Source organism: Melospiza melodia, chromosome 5 (assembly GCF_035770615.1).
Source record: "Melospiza melodia melodia isolate bMelMel2 chromosome 5, bMelMel2.pri, whole genome shotgun sequence".
In the NCBI taxonomy this organism is placed as follows: domain Eukaryota; kingdom Metazoa; phylum Chordata; class Aves; order Passeriformes; family Passerellidae; genus Melospiza; species Melospiza melodia.
In genome coordinates, this window is record NC_086198.1 from 39,364,166 (window position 1) to 39,384,428 (window position 20,263).

The window sequence follows — 20,263 nt, forward strand, 5'->3', positions numbered from 1 at the left end:
TGCATGCAACATTTTTTAATGCTAGTCCCAGATAAATATTTCAATACAGATCTCTGTAGAAACTACTTTAATCTTCTTCACACATATTATCTACTTTTCCTGTAAGTTTTAGGCTGAATCATGCTGCCTAAATGCAAAGAGTGTGCCCTTTTACCTCAGTGATGACAAGATATTTTGACATAAATCTTCACTCTTGCTGCGAGCTTTTGGGGATGAATTTTATGGGGAAGAAAGGAGCATAAATCTTGTTTTATCTCAAATGGCTTCAGGAAGTATAGAGGGAATGCCTTTTTAATTGCATTGGTCATTCTGATGCTCTGTAATAAATTATTTCTAAATTACTGAAGGAAAATACATTGATTGATAATGTGGCAGCAGTTTGGGCTGTCTTATTTTTTCCCCAAGATGTTACCTGATACTATGCAGCATCATATTTGTTTTCAAAAGCACCTGAAAAATATTGAGTAGGTAATTCACACTGGCAGACAAAACTCATTCCCCAGCAGTTTCAGTCAGCAGCAAAACATCATTTTGCTGTTCAGCACAGGACCTGTGTCACTGGTGAGCAGTCCTGGGGCACACAAGTAGCTATTCTGTAGCAGTCCATTGCTATCCAAACTGTGGTGCCATGGTCAGTTATTAATTGGGAAGGAAAACATGTAGGATGAAAACCCATCACGCTGCCACAGCTTTATCTTGTAGAATTTAGTGAAAAATCTGAACTGTGCTGCTCTATGTATCATAAAATGTTTTCTTGGGTTTTGATATTGGATCATAGTTTGCCTTTTCACAAAATATGTTTTCTTAAAAGTGATTTAATCATGGTTTAAATGTGCTGAAATGCATGTAAGGGAATCATATTTTTCCCATTAAAGTAACATATAAATGCCTCATAATTATCCACATTATTACCTGCCTTTACACTGACAAAATACTAAAGGACTGGCATCTGCTTTTGGCAGGAGAGAGATGCTCAAGATCCAGATTTTTTGTGGATTGAGTACTTATTTCATTGACTGGGTTAATAATCTGAGTTTTTTGAAAAAAATGACTTCACAAAGGTGAAGAAGTGCTGGAGGATTTTGGCAAACAAAGGAGAGGTTTCTCAACCTCTAGGTTCTAATGACCTGTGCTCTTCCTTGAAAATGTTTGAGAGAAAAGCTGCTACTTGTTTTAGAGCAAACACAACTCACACAACACTTCTACCTCTTACTAACACACTGCATTTCAGCCGTGCTCTGTAGGAGTGATTCTCAAGCACGAGGTTAGTTTATTTCCCATGGTTGATTAATTTCTTGGCCTCCCTTGTGAAACTGCCAGCTTGGGTGCCAATTAATGCTCTGCATGTGTGTACATTTAAATTGTATGATTAGACACCTGTCCTGTAAGATTTGGACTTGTGCCATCAATTTATTTCGTGTGGTTGCTCACTAGCTTCTTGGCTTTCCCAAGCAGAGTACTTCAGAGTGTTTTACCCTTTTTTTTTTTTTTTCATGGAATTGGCACAGTATCTCAGAGGCACTTCAGGGAGGAAGGCCCAAGATGAGGAGCCAAGTAGATGCACTGCCTTGTATATCCTGTAAAATGCATTAAAATATCCAGCCTTGTATATCCTATAAAATGCATTTTTTTGATCTGTTTTTGGACAGTTTACATTGGGGACTGGCTGAAACCTGAAATTAGGCTTTTCCTGTTGGATTTTTTGAAAGGAACTGGTAAGGGTTTAATGCAGAGGCACAGGGTGAAACACTGGCTCACACATTTTCAGTGCAGATCAGCTGAATGCCAAGAGGGTTCATTATGGCAAAAGAGCTGCAATATTTCAGTGTCCATAAGGAGAAGAGTAAGAGGTCAGAAGAAGAATTTCACTGATAAAGGGACAGAGAAAATCAGTATTTCCTCTGAGCCTATGCAGACTGACAGCTAAATCCTGTTGTGAAGATCACTTGGGCAAAAAGTCTATCTCAGATAAAGGGAGAGTGTACATGAAAATGGCTTAAAAAAGTGCTTTGGCTGAAGCTAAGTGCTACTTCTATTTCTTTTTATTTTTTTGGGGGAGTTTTTTTCCCCTCTTCTTCCTTGGCCTGCATGCTTCATAATGTTGACATCTCAGTGGTTCAGACAGGCCTTTGAAGCTGAGATTTAGAAGAGCTGAATATTCAAGATATTTGAGTCTTTATTCATGTTCTGATGCAGATGAAGTCAGTTTTATCCACGGCATCACACCAATTACTTAGCAAGAATCAGTGATAATAACTTTGTTTCTAAAAGTCCGATTCTAAAGTAGATGACTACCGAGTAGGTTAACATCCTTATCCTTATTTACCAATACAAAACATGAATCATGGGAAATGAGATACTTACTCGTTGATAATCTGACCAAATGGATAGTTGTTCTGGGAATGGGAGCTCTGAGAAGTTCCGGTTCCCTACATCACACCTATCTCACATTTAACTAGCACAGGAGAAACAGAAATGTACTTTCTTTCCAGGTAAAAGGAAAGGTTCTGAAAAAAAACTTGCACACATTGGGAAGAAAGCCCTCTCAATAATTGTATTGCAACAAATACTTTGTCAGCATTTAATTTGTATTTTTTATTTTTGTTACATCTTTTACTGAGTAATGCACATGAAAGTGTGCACTTGTTGGTCTTGGTGTATGGTTCTTCTCCCTTAGTTAATTTGAGAAAGGACGCATTATTTAAAAATTAATTTAGGCCTAAATTTTTGCCTTGACAAAACAGTCTTTCAAACCAATTAAAACTCACAGAGAAATTTTGCTTTTTCTCCTTTTGAAATATGAAAAGGAAGCAAATTGGGAACGCGCTTCCAGAATGCAGTGCTGCCAAGTGTGTGGTTCAAAGCACCTGAGCTCAGGTACTTCAGACATCAAACCTAAATAACACCTTTCCTAGTTTTTGGCAGCTTTTGAGGGAGGGACAGGGGTTTGTTTTCCTTTAAAATCTGCAAATTCAGGGTTGTGGGAGAGTTCATATTTTCCACTGGCCCCTCTGGTAATAAAATAGGAGTGAGCTGGTGGCCTTTGCCATGAGTTGTTCTGTGCATGCTGCATTTGGAATAGTGCAATGCTGATCCCTGTCAGAATTTCTGTGCACTGTCCTGTCTGTTTGTATCCACAAAGGACATTTGAAATTCCTCATTCAGAGTCACCTTTAAAATCTCAGTTTGTCTGTGTGTGCAAGGTTGAACAGCGTAACTAAGGGAAAAATCAAAATACAAAGGGTTTTTCTTTAATGTGGATGTGTAATTATGATGGATAGTTTAGTACAGAAGGATCATATATATATATATACATAAAACCAGATTTATGAGGGAGAGGAGATGGAGGTGGTAAACTACTGCACATTTTGTTATAAATCAAGAGCATGATTCCTGGGCTATGAAGGAGTTCTCTGCTGAGTGTCTCCCTTCTTCACCATGCTATGTCCTTCCTTCTTGGAAAGCCACAAATAGCCCTTGCTTTTCCCCAACCGTGTGTTAAATGTTTTTCAATTAGAGCCAGAAAATTCTATACCATGACCCACAGGAAAAAGGTGGGGAAGAATAGCCAGCATTCATACCACAGGCAGTGTAAATTGCATGGCTGCCCAGGGATTTTGAAAATAAGCTGCTAATTTGAATTTCTTTTCTGTCAAAATGCTGAACCCAAGGGCTTGGTTCTGCACCTGTTAAACTCTTAGGGGCTGTTGTGACTGCTTCAGGCTGGAACAATTCCTAACCCTTGCCTCTCTGAACATTTTGTTCCCATTCTAAACAAGCATTTACATTTAGCTATGTGCTCCAGCAGGGTATATTTAAATTCCAATGTATATAATTTGGGTTTTTTTCTTTTTACAAGTTCTCCTCTCAAAGAGAGAAAAAGTTTTCAGTACAAGCTCACATTTTATATCCCCTGCATTCATTACTTTGTTTATTAAGAATACTGATTTATAGTGGCTATAACATCTCTTTTATAATAAGCTGTTATATAATACTATTCAGTGCACTGCAGTAGACAAGCAGTATTCAAAAGGGAACAAAAAAATATTTGTACAGAGACATTTTGCAGTTTAGCAGCTGATGTGAGAACAAAATAGTAAAATGGAGGGTAATTTTCCAGGTGGAATAAAGATCCATGAAGGGAAGAAAAGGGTATATACCTGAATGTTTATATTTAAAACAATATTTTTCTAATCTTTCCCTTCCCATAGACTAAAGAATATAATTTAATATTTACCTTAAAGTTTTTCTTTCTCCTCCTGTCTTTCAATTGTTCAAATGTTCAATTAATATGGTCACTGATACATTATCAGCAAAATGGAACTGTAATTATTTTCTTGTTAAATGTAGGGCTATTTGTTTTTTACATATAGCTTTGCCAAGAAGTCTGCAAATTGAAATAACTTCTTTTGTTTATTGTCCCTTAAATCTTTGGAAAGGCAAAACATATTTTTCTTCAGATATTTCAATACATAAGATACATGCACGGTTTTATAAACATTGTTAGATACTAATTTCTTTCTGGGAAGCCTGCATCTAAATATTTCTTTTCAGTCTTTGATAGCTACTACTAGTACAGAATTTACATTTGCACTATTTTTCTCTTTGCCTGATGATCTTCATCTGATTCCTTAAGCAGTTCTGCAGTTCACATTTGCATTCTTCAACAGTTCACTGATCAGAAATTTATTTTCAGGCTTCTGCATGCCAATTATCAAGGCAAGCTTCTAATCGAAACTGGACCTGGCATTGTATATTGCTTAATTTAAAATTAGAAAGTCATTATAAAGTGAGATTAATCGGAGACAAAAACCTTTTATTTCTCATTTCCTCTTGATTTTTTTTTTCTGTCTAAATGATTGCCTTTCTTACTCAAGCACTTGTTGATAGCTCGTAATCATTGTTCCTTTCTGAGGAGATTGTTTTTTTTGTAGTAGGAGATATTACATAAATATTATTAATATAATTCAAATTAGAGTTCGAAATTGTGGTAGAATTCTTAATACTAATCCTCACACTGGAGATCAAGCTAATCCAGTTCTTTACAATGTTCCCTGGTAAATGAGCTACATTACATGAATCTTATTACAAGAATCAGCTAGGTTGGAAAATCTTTGAAATCATTGAAATCCAACCTGTGCCCTAACACCACCTTGTCAACCAGACCATGGCACTGAGTGCCACATCCCTAAAGTTCAAGGCACATCCTTGAGTCTTTCCTTAAACACCTCCCTGTTCCATTTCTGAGTGGGAATTCCTCCTGATGTCCAACCCAGACCTCCCCTGGCACAGCTTAAGGCTGTGTTCTTTTCTATATTACAGCTGTTCAAATTTTTTTCCTGTTTCTGTTACAAGGAACGTTATTTTTTTTGTAATTCTAATGAAGTGCTTGTAAGTGCAGTGTTTATAACAGATTTAGTTCAGTTTTGATACGCAGCTGAGATGCTGAGTTCTCTTTATAAATACAAGAAAAGGAGCTTTTTTTTTAGTGTGATGTTGAAGATTGTATTGATTTAACCCAAACAGAATCTAAGCACCACACAGTTGCTTGCTCATTCTCCTGGGATGGGAAGGAGAATCAGAAAAAAGTGAATTTGTGGGCTGAGATAGGAATAGCTTAATAATTGAAATATAATAATAACAAAATGGACAAAGAGAGAGGAATTGAAGGCAGAGAAATGATGGACACTATACTTGCTCACCAGGCACTGATTGATGCTCAGCCCAGCCCTGAGCAATGGTTGGCCACCTCCCAGTTTATATAGTGGGCATGGTGCTCTCTGGTATGGAATAGCCCTTTGAATAGCTGTCCTGGCCATGCTCCCTCTCAGCTTCTTGTGCATTTCCTCACTGGCAGAGCATGGGACACTGAAATGTCACTGGTTTAGTGTAAGCACTACTGAGCAACTACCAAAAAATTAATGTGTTACCAACATTATTTTCATATTAAATCCAAAACGTGGCACTGTACCAAGCCACGAGGGAGAAAATGAACTCTGTCCCGCCCAAAAGCAGGACAAACCAATTTGCAGATGCTGGTGTTTATTTTAACTCTGCTTCTGTGATTTCATACGCCATTCCTCTCAAGTATAATCCAATGACTTCGTGATTCTCAGCCAGGAAATATTCCTTTGGAAGGCTGCTCTGAAAGTAGTCAAAAGCAGCATAGCTTGTCATTTGAGATCTTAATAGCATTAAAGGATTTGTAAGCAAACAGTTTGGTGTTGGTATGGATAATTGTTTGCTTATGTAGGGGAAGCATTAACAATTTTTTCAATAGTATCCACAGCCACATCACACTGGACTGCAGTTGCCTTTGTACTGCTAATTACAGTATTTTATTACAGGGTTCTGTCCCATTTCTTGGTTGACTTGTTAATAGCAAGGTCTACTGCAGAAGCAATGAAAACTGTCTCTGAAAAAGTGATGTAATGATTGAATAAGCTCTCCTGATCGCTTGAAAGCTCAGTTCCTACTTTGTAACATCTGCTTTTAATATCAATGGGCTCCATCTGTATACCGATGTACGCACAGACAGTTCTTTTATAGGACTCATTAAGCTTTCATTTCATAACTGAAATCTGTGATTTCTAAGTCCAGACTTTCAATTTCTTTGGTCAGAGACCCATTTATGTAGAAACAATTCCTGTGTGTTCTTAAGCAGGTATTTTTCAACCAGTGAACCGCAGACATCAACCTACAAGCAGAATCAAACCTTGTATGAATGGGTTCTAAATGGTGGGATTTTATGAGACAGAACCTCTGATGCTGTTCTTGTGGTATTTTTGTGTGTGAGACATTCTGGCATTTAGTTATTCATGTTATAGGGTGTCTTTGACTTCTGAAGACTGGACAGCTAGATTTTTTTCGTGTTGTTGTTGAGGAGATGAAACTAGCAGAAGAAGCTCTTACGGCGTTTCTCTTTCCGCTCCTCTTTTCTTGGCATAATCTCTCTTATCTGTCAGAAGCTGCTCACGATGCCGAAGCTTATATCTGTAGTCTCTTTTCCTTTCATGCTTGCAGGCATGGATCTCTTCTCCAACTGCACAGAGGAATGTAAAGCACTGGGCCACTCGGATCGGTGCTGGATGCCTTCCTTTGTTCCATCCGATGGACGCCAAGCTGCGGATTACCGCAGCAATCTGCACGTACCTGGCATGGACTCCGTTCCAGACACTGAAGTGTTTGAAACACCAGAAGCCCAGCCCGGGGCAGAAAGGTCCTTCTCCACCTTTGGCAAAGAGAAGGCCCTTCACAACAGTCTGGAGAGGAAGGAGTTCGATGGACTGCTGTCTAATACACGAGCGCCTTACAAACCACCATATTTGAGTAAGTACTGCTCAAAAAGCTCTCTGGAAGAGTTCCCTTTGCAGGAGCAAAAATCAGCTCTTTCTGCTTTTCATGCTAGGAATAATACAGGCACAATCTTAGGAATGGTGGGGGGGAGATGGCTTCTATTGGATTCAGGCACCAGTGAAGAAGGCATTGTTCAGGGCTTTTTTTAAAAAAAGACAAAATCTTGCTTGTTTTTAGTGTGACATCATTGTCAGCAACAAAAGTGTTAGCTAATATTAGTGGGGGAGTTACTGTGTTTGCAGGGTTGCCCTGATGAAGGCAGGAATGATGAATCTGGCTCCATGTTCTCAGAAGGCTATTTTATTACTTTACTATACTAAATTATAGTAAAGAATAGTATACTAACTATACTAAAGAATACAGAAAGGATACTTACTCAGTGCTAAAAAGATAATAATGAAAACTCGTGACTTTTGCTGAAGTCCCAGCACAGCTTGGCCCTGATTGGCCAATGAGTCAAAACAACTCACACCAGAATGCAGTGAAACAATCACCTGTGGGTAAACAATCTCCAAACACATTCCACATGAGCACAACACAGAAGAAGCAAATGAGATAAGAATTGTTTTCCTTTTCTCTGAGTCCTTTCAGCTTCCCAGGAGAAAAATCCTGGGCAAATGGATTTTTTCAGAGAATTTGAATGCCACAGGGGAGTCGCTCAATTTTGTTTTCTGCTGCTGGATTATTTCCAAAATTTTCCTCAGTAGATGGTTTAAACATTGGTGTTGCCAGGCTAATGTTTTCTAAGACTAGATTTAAATTGAGAGAGCTTCTGGGATTTTCTTTCTATAACTGAGAAGTATCTTGTGAATAAACAGTATGTATATTATTTTGAAGTAGATGTTTACATAGTTTGGAAGGAATGGCCCTCAGTCTGATCATCTTTCAGCCTACATAGTATTGACTCTTGCCAGTGCTCCTCTGTGCCTTCTGTCTCATTCCAAAATCTTGCCTCTTTCTTTAGTCACCTTTTGACTATGGTTATGTGGCATTAAAGAGTGTGATAGATCTCAGAGACCTTCGTAATTCCTTTTGGAGTCTGAGCCAGCTGTAGAACCCTTGAATAGCACTTTGATCTAATATGTCTTTTTCATTCTATTTGATGCATTCTGTGTTTTATTAGAGACTGTAATTTCCTTGACTTTGAGAACTTATGATGTTTATCTCACCCAAATAAGCCAAAGACATTAACACTGCAATATTCACCCTGTTTTAAAGCAACAGAGATCTTTTAGGATAGCAGATTGGGGGTAAAAGAGAAAAGAATCTCTCTGAATGGTATTAATTTATTTATTTTCCTGAAGCATTTAGTTGTTCTGAGGGGTGGTGTGCTGGCAGTCCTGACATGTGAAGATCTTTGGCACAGATCACTCTTAGCACAGTTCTCCCTTCTAAATTGGCTGTCCTGGTATTTTCATTCATTTAGGAGAAGTCTTTTTACCACTCTTCTCCTTACATTCACTTTACTGACAACTTTAAATTTGGCTATCAGTTCTGATCTGTGAAGGCCATTCCTAAAAACCTGTCCTGAGACAATCAGCTCATTTTATGGCTGAATTACTTATTTTGGGCTAAGATGGGACGTGCCAATTATCCAGTCATATTCTAAAGACCGGTGTGAAATTTCAGTACAGCCTAACAAATTTCAGTCTTTGCTGAACTGATCTTTCATGATTTATTTCTACAAAATATTCTTCAGCACTAAGGCACAATCTAGCAGCATTGATTTCATCACTGTGACCTAAGTTAAAAATCTAATTTTAATGTAACCAGTTTGGTAGCATCTTTAGATGGTGCTGGTGCAGGATGGGTGTTGCAGTGATGATTGTTATCTGGTGACACCACAATGGTAGTTCTGCTCTGCTTTGTTCTAGGCCTGAGAGTTTAATTTCAAATAGCAATGACATACTTATTTAATTGATAGTTTGGGGATTTTAAATTTTGTTACACTATCATAAGTAGTTTTGTTGAACAATGTCTTTACATAGAGGCATTGATCTACATCTTGAACTTTCCTGGCACAAGGGCATAAACAATTGGAAGTAAAATATCAGAAGTAACCAATATAAATGAGTGTTATTACGTAATCCACGCTTGAGAATCCAGATTTAGTTTTGCCTTTTTTTTCTTGAACCTCAAAACTAAAATTTCTATAAAACAAGAGTAATGCTTCTCTGGTTTATTTTCCCTTATTTTGGTGAGGGCTTTTTTTGGTTTTGTTTTTTTTTTTCTTTTTCTGTGTTTTCGATTATAATTTTATAGCAAAGAACAGGAACAACAAAAACAAAGTGAGCACTAATTGTAGAAATGAGTAAATGATTTATTATTAATAATGTATTAAATGAATGAGGTAAGAAAAGTATATAAAAGGAAGTTGATTTTGGAAGGAACCTTAGTTGATTCACTGGGTAATTGCACTTTAAAAAAATTAAATTCAACTTCTTAGCATAGAAGACCATGTCAAAATCAGTTTGTCTGCAGAATGACTTTTTAAAAGAAATAATCAAAATATGTGAAACAGAACCTTCATATTAAGCAAAAACACTGTACAAAAAGTTGAAGCATGTTTGAAAATGTCCACATGGAAAATGAGCAGCAAAGAATAAAAGGTGTATTGCAGAATGCAAAAACTATTTGAATTTAAAAGGTGTCTTAAAAAAAAAAAAAAGATTCTCGACAAGTGATCAGAAAAAAGCAGAAATTCTAGTTAGTGACGTTGAGGATAGTAATTAGTGAAAATAAAAGGGACACCTTAGAGCAAAATAGCCAAAGGGATGCAAACAATATAGATAACTTCAAAATACCAGGTGTAGTAGGGTCGGGTAGAATTGGTGAGTCTCTTGAGCTGCAGTTAGTGAGGACAAGGATGTGGCAGAGATTCTAAACTCTTTGTATTTACCCAGGGAGGGACAGAGAAAGGCAGGCATAGCACCCATCCCAGGTAACCATTTTAAATAAATGTGTGAAAAATGGAAGAGGATGTTGTTGAAAAAATTGACTAAAACAGTTAGAAAAGAGTCAGTTGATTATGTGTTTTGTTAATTTTCAGCTTCTAACAAGAGCTAGTAACCAAAAAAATGTCAGGAGTTGCGTTTGTCACTTAAAAATGTGTTAGAAAACATTGCGAATTAGAGACCAATGAGAAGCCTCAACATAGGACATACATTTGTAATTTAGGGGTTTTGGGAACAAGGTATCTGGCATCTGCCCAGGAAAGTGATGCAGGAAGATTGTCAATCTATTAGAATTTTGATAGAGTGAGAATTGATCAATAGAGTGTATTTGAACTGTCAAATACAAAACCCTTTAGCACAGCTTCTGTGTATTAGAGGAAGCTCCTAAAATAATCAAGTGTTGTCATAGGTGAAAGCCTTACCAGACTCTGTGCCTAAGAGGAAAAAATCATGAGGATAAATGGAATATCTCAGCAAAAGCAGAGTTCCCCCAGGCATTAATACAGAAATCCATGGACTTAAAAAAAATTAATTATCTAGAAACAGCACCCAGAAAAAGGGGGCAGTGTCTGCAGATGTCATTTTCATGGTGCCACAGGAGTGTGTCTGCTCTGGGATTCTTCCAATGTGTGCATTCAGTGCAGCACGTTCAAAAAGATCAAGAAGGTGGTGCATGTTAGCATGAAAAATTTGAATTCATCCTTAGGAATAAAAAAAAAAAAAGACCATGGAATAGTTCCCTGAGAAGTTTCCCACAATGCACAAAGCCAGCAAGAAGGAAATAAAACACCAGGTTGTAAAAAGGGGAATTGAATTGAAAACACACTGGAAAAAAAAGTGCTACAAAACCCCTACACAGCTCGTGTCACTGTGTTCCTCCAGACAGTCTATTCATTCCATAGAAACACATGGCACAGCAGCAACAATGCTGGAAATAACTCTGTGCAAAGTCATATCAAAGGCTTGCTGCTAATTAATGTAGGCTAGCTGTGATGGGGATGGGGAGTGAAGGAGGAGTGGGGAAAGTAAACTGCGTGCTTTTGTTTGTTGGGCTCGACAGCCAAGAGCAGCAAGGCAGAGAAACAACTGCAGGGCACCAGGGTCGTGAGCTGATTGTCCACATTTGATAACACACCCTACACATTTGATAAAATACACATAAATCACACACATTTGACAAAGTGGTACCAATTGGACATAAATTGCAGTAACCTGTTGAACTTGTGCAGCGTGGTTGAAGCTGGAGGCTCCATATAGTGGGGATTTGGATATTAAAGAATTCCCATGTTTTCAATTCTACCCTGTTGAACTTGTGCAGCATGGTTGAAGCTGGAGGCTCCATACAGTGGGGATTTGGATATTTGGTTCTTTGTGGTTGGAGGTTTAGGGCATTCGGATATTTGGTTTTTTTGTGGTTGGAGGTTTAGGGCATTTCACTTGACTTTCTTGGTTAAGTGAAAACATCAGCTGTTACTAAAAATTGTTATGTAGATAAGTATACAAATCTCATATTTTCTTTTTGTTCCATCATGGAATTTTCACTTAAGCCATTGGACTTACTCATACACCAATTTCCACATAAACATTCATATTCTATGTATTATTCTGAATGAAATGTAATGTAAGTAGATTTCTATGTGCTTAAATAATATATTTTGAAGAATATATTTATTTCTGTAAGTTTTAGGTAATTGCTATGAGTAAAAATTATGAAGTTATGATTAGATCAGATTTTTGAAAATAGCTTCCTCATGGAGTGACTCCAGGATTCTCCAAACTTACATATTTTTCTTACTGTGCAACTAACACTTACTACTTGTTGTTCATCCACGTGGTTTGAACAGTGCATTTCTTCAGTGTTCCTAACTGCAGACAGTTAAGAAATTTTCATAATGACTTGAATGTTCATAAAACATGAAAGAAATTCTGAACTTCACTGGAAAAAATAAAATAAGTGAAATAACACTGGTGAGGAAAATTAAATGTAGCTTTTAAAGAATTCCTATGTTTTCAATTCTAACCATCTATAGCATTTTTTTTCTTTCAGTGGTGGTTATATTAGTCATTATTTTTATAAATAATATTCCTATACTTACCAAAACCCCTAATCCAAGATTCAAACTCTGTTGGACCAGATTCTGTAGGAGATATAACAGAGACTATCTCCACAATGAATACCTTATCAGTCTGATTCTGCTCTGTTTATAATACTTTGAACAAGGTCCTGAGATGATGGCAGTGGAAACAGCACCATTAAATCCACCCCAGGAGTATTTTGGTCTATAATTAACAAGAAATAGCTTTCATTTTTTTAAAATATAATTTCTGGTTCACTCTAGATGGGCAATGATTTTATAATGCTTTAGAGCTTTCCTGAAGTTTCATACTGACATTAGCGACAGAATAATTTTTCTTCCTATTAAAAGGTTTGGATTTTTTCAATATACAAAACCAGTCATGACACCTGAACTTTTTATGTAGAAATGCTTATTTTGCTCTAAAAAAATTGCTTTGGCAAAGCTTAATCTCCTTTGAAAGCAGGTTAAAATAAACTACATAAGGGCACAATTTCCTGCATGAAATAACAGTGTTTATACAGGTAGACATTCTGGAATAATGATTGTGTTCTAGAGTAGCCCCCTTGTTAGCTCTGCAATGTTTTCTACATACACTCAGGCATTTTCATCCTCACTGATGAAAAGATATTTTTATAGAAAGTATTGCCACCACCATCAACATATTTCGTGGATAAATCAGGATTTTATCATGTTAGGTAGGACAGAGAGGATAAAAAAGCTGGGCTCTTACCCAAAGAGCTGGTGTCTAAGCAAGGTGGATTGGAAAGGGGGAAAGAATCCCTTTCTTCTTGAACAGTTGTTCAATGTTTATGAATTGGACCATCCATTTATTTAAAATAAACTACCACAATGCTGACACAAAGCACAGTCTAACTTCTAGTTATTATCCACACCCCTGAATTAGATGAGAATAAATGACCTAGAGGAGAAAAATGTTCATGTATTTATACCAGGACAAGAAGTGCCTCACAATCCTTTGATTATTTTTCAAAGGAATAAAAAAAAGTGCATGTAAATATTTATTGTGTATTTTGATCTAGTTGGGATCATAAAGGCCCAATTCTGTATGCCAGGATTTGTAACACAACATTTTCTGCTGATGTCTAACATAAATATTTGAAAAGATGTTTTAAACAAGAAGTCTTCACTGTCTTGAGACAACTTTCCAAAAAAAAATAAAAAGAGGGAGAGAGAAATTACACTTCGGTACAGTCAATATGATGGAAGATGTTTCTTTCATTTTTTATTTGTTTAGTTACATCTCATTTCTGGAAATTATTTGGGTAGTTTTATCACAGCTGTGATGATGGACATAATTGTTTTCCATTTGCATAAACATCAATAAGAGCTTTTTTGAATGGGACACTTGATTAATTTTTTAAAAAATGAGACCTGCCTGCATTTTTGCTTTTAAAATTAGCCTATGTGATTTCTAATACAGATCGGATATAAATTTGTGAGCTGTCTGATCCCTTCATTAATAGGTTTATAAATTCAATTTGTGATTTTTGCACCCACTTGAAGTAAAAAGGCACAGAAGTAAAACCCAAGAAATTAGCTCCAGTAAATTGGAGTTCTTCGTCTAAGAAGAAAACATCATCATGCTGGATTAAAAAAAGTTGTACAAAACAAAATTTTTGAAACAAATTTTTTTATTGGCATGAATAAACAAGTTACGTGTGCACGGTAAAAAGTTGTTCCTTTGTGAATAATACAGTTTTGTGGTCAAAAAGAGTTAAAACTCTGTGGATATCCTGCCACGGTGAAGCTCCTGACTCATATTCAGGGATTTATCCCTGGGACAGGCCACAGCTCTGATGTCTGCACAGATTTGTGCAAAATTGCTCAGCAGAAACAGAGGATGAGTTGAAGGGCCACCATCTACTAATGCTGAGAAACCTAATGGAATTTTTTGTTTTTCTTTTCTAAAAAGTCTACTAGATCATTCCCATATTTGCTGTATTTGAAATGCTCAGATTTATTTCCTCATACCTCAAGTTGGCCGCTTCAGATTCATCACCCCTGTTTGGTAAATAAATCTTACAATAAACCTCCTACACCTGAAATAAAACTTCAATGTGTGTGCTAATTAAAATGTAACTTAGGGAGAGCAAGACACTGATGTGCTTTTACTCATAATAGTAGGTTCTTTATGATCTTGAGTAAACCACTTCTGATGATTCAACTGCTCAGTGTTTATTGCATAACTTTTGAAAGGTATTTTTATCTTGCACTCACGACGGGTTCACGTTCTTCTTCTGAATATATTCCTCTTGCAGCTCCTGCTCAAGGAGAAGAACACTTACAGAGCATTACTGCAGCAATAGAAAGGAAATGGATAGTTCAGAAAGCCAGATTAGAAAGGAATATATAAATACAGCAAATAAAACTTGGCTGTGGCCCAGTAAAGCCTATAAATTACATTATTTTAATCAATTTTTATGGAAATAATATAAGGAAATGAAATATGTGTTCTTTTAATTTTAAAGCACAGGTGATAGCTATTAAACACTATTTGCTTCAAGCTGTTTGTGTAACTGTGGTCTTGGAAAAAAATTGTCTGTCACTGTACAAAATACTGATTAAAAATTGTGCCCATCCTTGAGTTTACATAATGTCTTTTATCTTAAATAACTCTAGAGTTCTTTCCAGCTACAGTGCAGGAAAGTAATTGGAAAAAGTTAGAAAAAATTAGTGAGTTTTAATTGAAAGAAAATTGTACTTTTAATTAGTCTTTAAAATACAGAATTTCAACTGCTTCTTTTCCTCTAATGGCTGTAAAAATCTGTATTTGCCACTTCTGACTGGAATGCATAGAAGTCTCGTGTATCTGAGCTATCTCAGACTGCTGCTATATTTATTCATTTAGGTCAATTTTGGCAGTGCTTATGTGTGCTGTGCATATACCATCTGTGGAGATTTTTCTTTTTAAATGATGAGATACCATTTTCTGTGTTCCTACCAGTGGAGTATGAAGAAGTCTGAAAAACCTAGCAGAAAACTTGCTTGAAACTTTAGAGTAATTTTTAAGATTAGTGTGCTATGCTGGTTTAAAATTCCAAAATGCCTTTTGTCCCATCAATTTAAATCCTATGCCAAAAGCAATTTAGCCACTTAGGGACACGAGTCCCTCTGGGAAGCATGGAGATGTTTGCAGTTAAAATTTTCAAAGGCACTGAAGTTATTTATTTTTGATAGGCAAAATTCTATTCATTATGAATAAATGCTGCTCTCCAAAGCACAAAACCTCCTTGCTGTGACAGTCAGGAGCTGGAGAATTGTGTGTGTGCCTGATCCTGGGTCTGGGCACAGCAAATCTTCTCCTCTCTGCGTGCCTCTGCCCAAGGAACTCCTTGCCCTGCAGAGCACAGGCAATTATTCTTGCTTTGGATCTTTTCCTGTGCACAATAACTGTGATTTTCCACGGTCATTTCCACTGCTTTAATTTTTAGAGGGAGTTTCCTTTCCTTTTTCTTACTTTTTCTTGCCTTGCCCTAAGTGGGAAGACATAGGGAAAAGCATTTAAAGAGTGCAACAAACAAGCAGCGAGATGGGGAAGCGCATCTGTTTCTCACGTTTGGACAAGCACGCTGTAGGGATCGGTGTTGCTGTTTGTCTGGCAAGCCTGTAAACAGCTTTATTTGTGCATGAACCACTGAGAATCCACATTTCCATGCTAGCAGTCTGATGACTGCTGCTGGGAAGTAGCTGTGAATATATTTGTTTTAGGAGCGCAGCGTGGCGAGGTCAGAAAAGTGAAAAATTAGGTGTTGGGTACCTTTTTAGAGAGGAAGTAGGAGATGTAATAAGAATATTATTTTTAAGTTCAATACCTGTTTGAAAAACTAAATATGATGTGGATTCACTGAAAATCCAAACTCTTCTGAGGCAATTTGATTTCTTTGTTTGTTAGGATAATGGTCTTTATGGGTTGAAGAAAATACAGTGGACATGGAGAAGCAAATTTTCAGAACTTGGTTCCTAGATTCTGCCTGAAAATCACATGCTTGTATGAGTACTTGCAGGAGTAAATCTACATTTTTTTGCATACACATGAACCTATTTCATATGAGTAAAAGGTGTTATTTTACATGACATTTTTACAGGTCATCAGAAGTAATGTGGCTTAGAAAGGAAAATTAAAGGATGCAGAGTAGATCCCCCAAAGAAGTCCAGGGATGACAGATTCCTGGTTTTGCAAGTGAGCTGAATCTTCTCACTTTATCTTTTTCACCTTCAGCATCACAGCTGCATTCAGCCCTGGAAAAAGATCCATTATGAAACTGCTTGAACACAACCTTTTTTTTATTCATAAGGGATTTTGTAGATGCTGATAGTGTGAACTCATCTTTTGTCAGAGTAAAATTCTGTCACTTTGTGACTTTTTTAGTTGACTGTTTGGGCTTTAATTTAACATCCATCTATGCTCAATTGGAATTTAGATGACAATTGAATAGAGCTGCACACAGCTGTGGGTATTGATAGGAACTCTGAGATCTAAAAAAGTCCTACCTTACAAATGAGATGCAGTAATAACTTTTTTTCTGCTCCACTTGAGATAAAGGACTGTGTGCTTTGTACTTCCACGCTTCTTTATGGCCACTCTGATGAATTAAACAGGATTCTTTCCACCACTGGAAGGTGATGCTCTGTGGCCTGTCTTCAACCTGTGTCAAGCAGCTTCTTTTTCCCTAAAAATTCTGGGACATAGTGCCAGGGACTAATCCTGGATATAGATGGAATATGTTCATGTGCTGCGGCCCACGTGGATTGCTTGATATGGCTGAGGAATTTTAATGATGTAGGCATAAATCATTCCATTCTGGTAGTCTTAACTCTAAAGAATGGTGATGGGCAAACTTCATTTATGGATAGAAACAAGCCAATATGTGATTTTGAAAAACAGAAGCTTTGAAAGGCTTGTGAGAAGGCTTTTTGCACTTAAGTGTGTTATCTTGGTAAAGTGGGAAAGACTCCCTGAAATCAGAGTGTGTGCTGCTCATGACAAGCAGTGTGCTTTAGAAACAGAGAATAAAATACTCAGAAAAAAGAGTGGGAACATACTTGTCAGGTCCTAATGCCAGCTAATCCCTGCTAGGAAAGAGGAATGTTGGAAAAAAAAACATCATGGCAAAGATAAATTGGATAGGAATTCATTGTGTGATGCTGATGTAATGCTGTATGTAATGCATGTTACCTCATGTAAGAACAAGTAAATTTAATTATTTCAGGCCAAACCCTGCATGAATAATTTAGACACCTCTGAAGGCCACCAAATGGTGATCTACATGTCTGCTTCTCCCTGGAATCCATAGGGAACTGAGGCACTTATGAGCAATTTAGGAGGAATGGCTCCTATCCCTCCTCTTTTCCCCAGGGCTCTGAAAATTTTAAGTCACATAGAAGCTGGCCTTTAATGTGTTCTGCATTGGTTAACCCTCAAACTGAAATGTTCATTTCCAGGCTTGTCAGCTGAAAGAAACGTGTACTGCAGATTTTGTAAGAATGCAGTAAAAATGGTGAATGGTGAATTTTTAAAACAAGGAAGAAAAACAAATGGAGAAAAAGAAAAGAAGATTGAGGAGGAGAAATTACTGCTGCACACATACATATAAGCAATTTTTATTAAAAAAGTTAAGAAAGGAATCAAATAGGAGTTTTGCTAAGCATGATACCAAAATTGTTAGCTCATAGTGAGTTACAAAGAATGTGAATTGGTACTACGACATGTATGCAAGTAGAATAAGTTGTTGACAGAGAATTTGGAAATATTCTTAGGGAATATGCTCTGTGCTTTAAGTTTGACATACATCAGGAGTAATTTGGGAGTTGTTTAATAGGCCTTAACACAGAACATAATTATAAGAACTCTTGCAAATTTAAATATTCCGTGGTTCTCTGACTTCAGTGGTGATGTCATGCATTATCTTTAGTGTTTTCAGGTAGATAATGTGCTTATAATAGTATAGAAAGACAAAGAAGCTTTATTCCCACGGTATCTGGTGGAAAAGAAATGGTCTTTTGTGTTTTTATGGTACATTATAGAATACAGCTTAGTGCTTTTCTCTGCTGAGTTGTAGTAACTAAAAAGCATTGTTTGGGTAGTAAATAATCAGAGCCAGAGATAAATCAAATCTGACATCTACTGTGCCTCTGGCTGTTGCTGGGGGTGGAAAAGAAAAATTCTCTGCATTTAGAACAGAAAATCAAATGCACATGAAAGTATCCTGTGTGCAGCAGAACATTGATGACAAAATCCAGGTCTTGATTCAAAAGTCAATCCCTCTTAGTCATGTGCTTGATGTAGAGCACATGTTGATTAAGGTCACTGCTTACTTGAACTGGGAATTGGGTAGTTGTTCTTAAGAACTGAAAGGTTTTTTTTTTTTTTTTTCTTTTTTTTTTCTCCTTTTTTTTTTTTCCTTTTCCAGAGGATTAGCAAAGTCCAGGTAGCAAATAAATCTCAGATCAACCATTAGCACCAGAGAAACATTATTTCAGTGGCTGTCATGATGTGTCAGCATTTGTGTCGGGCATCTCACTTTCCATAACAAAATAGTTGCATGTTCCAAACACTGAAAATACCTTAATACTTTTTAACTATGTATTTTCCAGTCTTGAAGCTAAAATAAGTGGCAATATGTGTAAATCAGCAATTTGGTGAGAAATGTTTTTGTAAAAATACTGAAAATCTGTTGTTGGTCTGGAACATGTTGTTCGAATTTGCAAAGTGGCAGTTTTGTACTTAAGAGCAAAGGACAAACCTCTCTCCCCCTTTCCCTGCAGTAGGTAGCACTGCTTGTCAGGTTTAATGCATTATGGTCAGTGCAGTATCCAGCACTGTCAAATTTTGGCATGGTTGAGAATCCTTCTTTCTTGAACTGATTTAAATGAATATAGACATGGAAATGTTATGCACTCCATGAAAGGAGAAAGAGAAGCAGAGTATATGTGGTTATATAGTTTCCTTTAAACAAAAGACAGGGGTTTTGTTTTGGATAATCATATTTGTTCCAGAAGTAAATATATACTCTCAAATAAAGAAATTATTTTAATGGCCTGTGGAGATTATTTATTTAGCTAAAATCAAGCCTGTTTCCAGAAAACTTTCAGTGCAGCAATAAAAACTTTTGCATTTTGGCTTACTTTAATTTATTCACAGCCTGAAGACCCGGTGCTCACAATTGGTTTTCTTGTTTCACATGAAATCTGGGTAATTGTACCCATCAGTCCCAATGCTGTGGGTTTATTTTAGGAACAATATTTATATCTAGGACTTTGCAGATGCCAGAAGGAGCATTTCAGCCATGCTGAATGCCATATTGCTATCAGGGGGGGAATATTCTACCCTGGGGAAAATGACAGAGCTTCTCCTGCCTTGCCTGTGTTGTCACATGCCAAAATTCAGCAGGCAGATCAGAACGTGATCTCATTGTCACCTAACACCTTTAGTGGCCTTCAGGGCCCTTCAGACACATCCTAAAGTGATCACCAAAGCCAGCAGACTCACTGACATTAGGGGAGATTTGATCTTACTGAATTATTTGTCTATATTTTCAAATGCAAAAGTAAGTATGTTCTGTCTTCCTTCTTTTTTTTTTTTTACTCCTCCCACCCCTGAACTATTTGTTAATTCAGAGTTCAAAAGTATCACATTAATTGTGTAAAATTAAACCCACATTAACTGTGTAAAAAATTAAACCCACATTAATTGTGTAAAATTAAACATGGGCATCTGGAATGCAGGGTGTTTTATCCAATATTTGGCTACAGAATTTATAGATTTGATGAACAAAATCTTTGCGCTAAAGCCTTGAAAGAAAAGGAAAAAAAGTCCCCCCTAAACTTACTCATGAGCAAAAGGTATCTGTGTAA

At 36.8% G+C, this 20,263-nt stretch overlaps 1 protein-coding gene across 2 annotated transcripts in view; it reads left to right on the plus strand.

Annotated features, from left to right (window-relative positions):
* The window catches only part of PCDH10 (protocadherin 10), a 37,927-nt gene that overhangs the window by 7,612 nt on the left and 10,052 nt on the right, over positions 1-20,263 (plus strand). For both annotated transcript variants that reach the window (XM_063157116.1, XM_063157117.1), the window contains exon 4: positions 7,024-7,329. In XM_063157116.1, coding sequence (XP_063013186.1) covers positions 7,024-7,329 — 306 coding nt within the window. The remainder of the gene's footprint in view (positions 1-7,023; positions 7,330-20,263) is intronic.